Genomic DNA, 5,144 nt, shown 5'->3' with positions numbered 1-5,144 from the left:
GTCTGCAGAGTTCGGGTTGGCACTAGTCAGAGGCGAGGCATAGTTACCCACATCTCTTCCACCTTTCATCAGTAGGTTACCTGTTAACCTACTACCATATTTTTTTGCTTCCGCTAATGTTTATCATTGTATAATAGTTCGGTTATGTGCTAAGTCTTAGATTTAAATTTGGAATATTTGAGGGTTGAAGTTTGTTATCTTAATTGGATAATTATGTGTTGGATTAGAAGATGATATTATTTATGTGTTTGGTGGTTGTGTTGTGGGGGAGCGGGTGGCTCCAGGTGTTGAAGTTGGATGTGTTGTTATAGGAGTGTTATCTGAATTTTTCAGGATAGGGTTGTCCATTTTTCAAGGGAGGTTATGCCGAATTTTTAGGTAAATTTTCCTTGGAGGTAGGTGGACCCCGCAAGACTTACTTCGGGTTTCAAGGTGAAATTCGAGGTGGGTCTTGACATTCTGAATCACCAAGATATGCATACTTCAAAGTCTATGGAAGAGGTTTCAATACAAGTGTAGGAGGGTTGACAATAGAGGGCACAAGCTTGGTCTCTGACTGTTGCAAAGATTCAAATTTCGGAAACCATTTAGGTGTATAAGTGCTCGCTGCATTCAATGCTTCCTCAGCTTCCAACACTTCAACATTCTCAAACTCCATTCCATGTTGAGCAATACACACTTCAAGAGGATCTTTAGAGCATGTTTCAATGAAAGATTTCTTCACAAGTTGCTGTACCACATCCCCACTAAAACAATCATAAGGATCTGCAGGTCTTTTTAATGCATCAAAAATTCTCCATGTCATTGTATTACCATGCACTGTCATAGTCAACAACCCTTCTTTAACATCAATTTTTGTACCTGCAGTAGCCATGAAAGGACGCCCCATAATTAAAGGAAGAGCTTTGCCTCTGATCTCATTATCCTCCATGTCCAAAACAACGAAAACTGCTGGAAGAATAAAATTCTCAACTTTAACTAGCACATCCTCCACTATGCCTCTTGGATACTTTACCGAACGGTCTGCAAAGTGTAGGGAGATGCTTATGTTTTGTAAAGGTCCAATACCAAGAGTTTCGTAGACTGAATAGGGCATGAGATTCACACTTGCCCCCAAATCAAGTAGGACCTTCTCAAAGTTTTTATCTCCAATGGTACACGGGATTGTAAAGCTGCCAAGATCCTTGAGCTGTGGTGGCAATTTTCTTTGAAGCACAGCGCTCACTTCCTCCGACAACATCACTTTTTCATTTTTCTCAAACCTCCTTTTGTTGGTATAGAGCTCCTTCAAAAATTTGGCATATGAAGGAATTTGCTTGATGGCGTCGAGCAATGGTATATTAATCTGCACCTTCTTGAACTGCTCCATAATATCTCCTATATATTTATCTCTTTTCTCTTGTCTTGCACGCTGTGGGAAGGGTAGAGGGTGGAAAACGTCCTCCTTAAGTGCTGGTCCCTCTACTGTGTTTTTCGGCTTTGTAGATGCAATAACATGAGTTTTCGGTACTTTTTCAGCTGGGCGGCCCTCACTCACGAATTTTGGGGAATTTTCATATTCACCCAATTTTGAAGAGTAGTTTTAAATAAAACCTACCTAATATTCATATATGATAGACATCTAAAATGTATCAATTATGATAAATATTATGTCCTATTTTTTCTAAATTTTACACAATTGCCATCAATAAATATAAGAACTTATTTCAATTTACCCCCATCAACTTTAGGTCGATCATCATGTTAGTCCTTCTTCTTTCAATTTCATCAAAAACACCCCTCAACTTCCAATTTTCATCAGCCGCGCATGTCCAAACCTCCAATCTCCATCCAATTCTTTTGTCAAGTGATGATTTGATATCAAGAAGAAAGAAAAAAGGAAAAATAGACAAATTGCATTCAATCCCACCAAAATCACTAAAGTTAGGGGGTTGTGATGGGAAAGAAGATGTGTATCGATATGGGGAAAAAATGGTCTGAAAAGTAACTTTCAAAATTTGATTTTCTTCTTGATATCAAGTCACCACTTGACAAAGGAATTGGATGGAGATTGGAGGTTTGGACATGCACGGCTGATGAAATTAGGAGTTGAGGGGTGTTTTTGATGAAATTGAAAGAAGAAGGACTAACATGATGATCGACCTAAAGTTGATAGGGGTAAACTGAAATTAGTCCTAAATATAATAAATAAGTTTAATTGATGTTGTTTTAAATATCTTGATTATGAGTTTTTCTTCTAACACTAACATTTTTCAATCAATTTGCAAGAATCATGCAGTTTTCTTTATTTTTATGAAAAAAATCTAGATTAAAGGAATTCATTCTCTAATCTATATATAAGGTAAAATATAATATGAATAAGATATCTGATCTAAACCCTAAACCTTATACCCTATACCCTATACCCTGAACCTATACCCTAACGCTATACCCTAAACCCTATACCCTAAACCCAATTTTGAGTTTCTTCTTTTTAGGTATATTATCATATCATGCCTAAAAAGAAGAAAATTAATCAAAAAACAAGAACGTGTACCTTATAATTAAACATTTTTCGACTATGTAGAGAGACACCAAATGTGAGTTTAGGAATGAAAAATATCATCTTATTACAAATGACATACTTCTGTATATAGCATATATATACATGCACTCAAGTTAGTAATAATAATGTAAGAAATTAAAGAATGTAATTGATTATGACAAAGTTAAATCTAACTAAATTTTAGCTAGTATTTGAGTTTCAAATGGATACTAAAATTGAGAAATATACCAAATTTAGTTTTCTACTGTCTGAAGGGCAAATTAGAGAAACCGAAAAATGAAAAAACTATTAATTATAGACATTTGCTCTATATGGTATGTTTGCTTATGTGGAGTGGGTGTAAAATAAAAGAAAAATATGTATGGATTTATCTTCAAAGAGGTCTAGTATTTTAGGTTTTTATCTATTTTTTTCACCTCTTGTGGCATCTTCAATGTTGTCTAGAGGTGATGAAACACCCTTAGAGTTACACCTTAAGGTGTGGTCATCTTCGTTCTTTTCTGAATTTTCAACTTCTCTTGGCAGCTCTACCTTATTATCAATCACTTTTCCACTTCTTAATATTGTGACAGCCTTGGCATGCTCTTGACCTCTTGGATTAACCTCTGGTTGACTTGGAAATTGGCCTTGACTAGGGATGGCAATGGGTAGGGTAGGGTATGGGGATCAAAATACCGTACCCATACCCTTTTATATTTCTCATCCCCGTACCCGTCCCCGTACCCGTAATTAGATAATGGGGATTCCCCGTACCCGTATCCTTTGGGGATTACATTTCCATACCCGTACCCGTATCCGTTAACAATTATGTATTAAATTAATTTTTTTATAAAAAAATTAATGAAATACAATTATATAAAAAGTAATGAAATTAAAATCAAATACCAAAATAAATAAGTTTCATTCCAATAAAAATAAATACAAGTCTTGGTTAAAACAGAACAATACTAGTAAATTTCATTAAGAGAATAATAATATATAATAAAAAGGAAGGTCCATTAAATGTTTATTAAGAGAGTCACAAATTTTTTTACTATAAATATTTATTTATAAATTATATATAAATATATATATAATAATAAATTATATAATTATATATAATATTATTTTCATCTTTAATGGGTGGGGATGGGGACGAATATCAAAATACCATACCCGCCCCGTACCCGATTTAAGAATCTGAATACTGGGAATCCCCATCCCCGTTACCCGTTTATACCCGTATATCTTCCCCGTTAGGGTCGAATACCCGTGGGTACCCTACCCGCTGGGGATTATTGCCATCCCTAGGCCTTGTCCTCTCTCCATTCTATTCAATACAGTAGTTATTTGTCCCACCTGTACTTCAAGCTTTTGCTGACTCTTCTCCAAGTTTGATTGACTTTGTTTCAATGTAGCAACTTCATAATCATACTTTTCAGTACTCTTCAATAACAAAGCCAACATATCTTTAATGGAAGGGTCTTCTTCTTGCATTTGAGGTGCTTGGTAGGCTTGCTGAAATTGTCTTTGTTGAGGTTGAGAAGTTCCCGCTTCTTGATTATTGCTCCATGACACCTTTGGGTGTTGTTTCCAACTTGGAGTGTAATTATTCTAATAAGGCCTCCCATTGAATGCATTCACCTGTTGTACATCATCGATCATAGGATTTGCTGGGCACAAACTTGTCTTGTTACCTTACTCACCAATGGAGTTAATAATTTTGTCAAAGCTGCTACTTGCTCCTCCAAACCTGACCTTGTTTGAACTTCATACATGCCTCCTCGTTTCGCCGATGAAGAACTTAATGCCCTGGGATCCCTTGCACTATAATCCCAATGCTGAGAGTTCTCACAAAGTCTCAAAAATTTGGATAGATTCCGCTAGAGTTTTGTTCATCAAGCTTCCACCTACTGTGGCATCGACCATTCCCTTGGACTGAGGATTTAATCCTCTGTAAAAGTACTCAACCTTCTGATAATCTTGTAAACCATGGTGAGGGCATTGCTGAAATAACTCCTTGTATCGCTCCCAACTTTCATGAAAAGGTTCACCATCCGGTTAAAGAAAGGTAATAATAGCCGTCAGTAGAGCACTTGTCGTTCTTGCAGGGAAGAATTTTGCAATGAACTTTGATGAAAGATCTGCCCATGAGTTTATTGATGCTTCAGGAAGAGAATCAAACCAATCTTGCGCCTTATCCTTCAAAGAGAATGGAAACAATCGAAGTCTAATCTGCTCTATGTCAACTTCTGTATAATTGAATGTAGAGCATAGATTGAAGAAATCCTTGACATGCTTGTATGGATTTTCATTCTCCTTCCCATAGTAGTTTGGCAAGAGTTGAATAATTGTTGGTAGAATCTCAAAGTGTTGAGTTATGGGTGTCAAGACAAGACAAGTAGGCGCGGTGTAGTCTTTAGGAGCTGTGTAGTCTCTCATGCGCCTGGGTTGTGGTGGTGGTGAATTATCGTTAAGCAGAGGAACTTGATCATTATGCTGAACAACACCACCCATCTTCTTAGGTGACAATCTACTGCTCAGTTGCTGCCTTCGTAAATCTTTAAGAGTCCTCTCAAGTTCGTGATCAATAGGAAGAATATTTGTGTGTTGTGATCTT

The 5,144-nt window shown here is 36.5% G+C and overlaps 1 protein-coding gene across 1 annotated transcript; it reads right to left on the bottom strand.

The window, feature by feature from the left end:
* Positions 1–490: 490 nt before the first annotated feature.
* Positions 491–1,369, bottom strand: LOC101305437. Its single transcript, XM_004293082.1, has one exon. The coding sequence runs from the start codon at positions 1,367–1,369 to the stop codon at positions 491–493; it is 879 nt and encodes a 292-aa protein (XP_004293130.1).
* Positions 1,370–5,144: the final 3,775 nt, after the last annotated feature.

This window comes from Fragaria vesca, linkage group LG2 (assembly GCF_000184155.1).
Source record: "Fragaria vesca subsp. vesca linkage group LG2, FraVesHawaii_1.0, whole genome shotgun sequence".
In the NCBI taxonomy this organism is placed as follows: domain Eukaryota; kingdom Viridiplantae; phylum Streptophyta; class Magnoliopsida; order Rosales; family Rosaceae; genus Fragaria; species Fragaria vesca.
The sequence above is the reverse complement of the archived record's forward strand: the minus strand, read 5'-3'. Positions and strand labels throughout refer to the sequence as shown.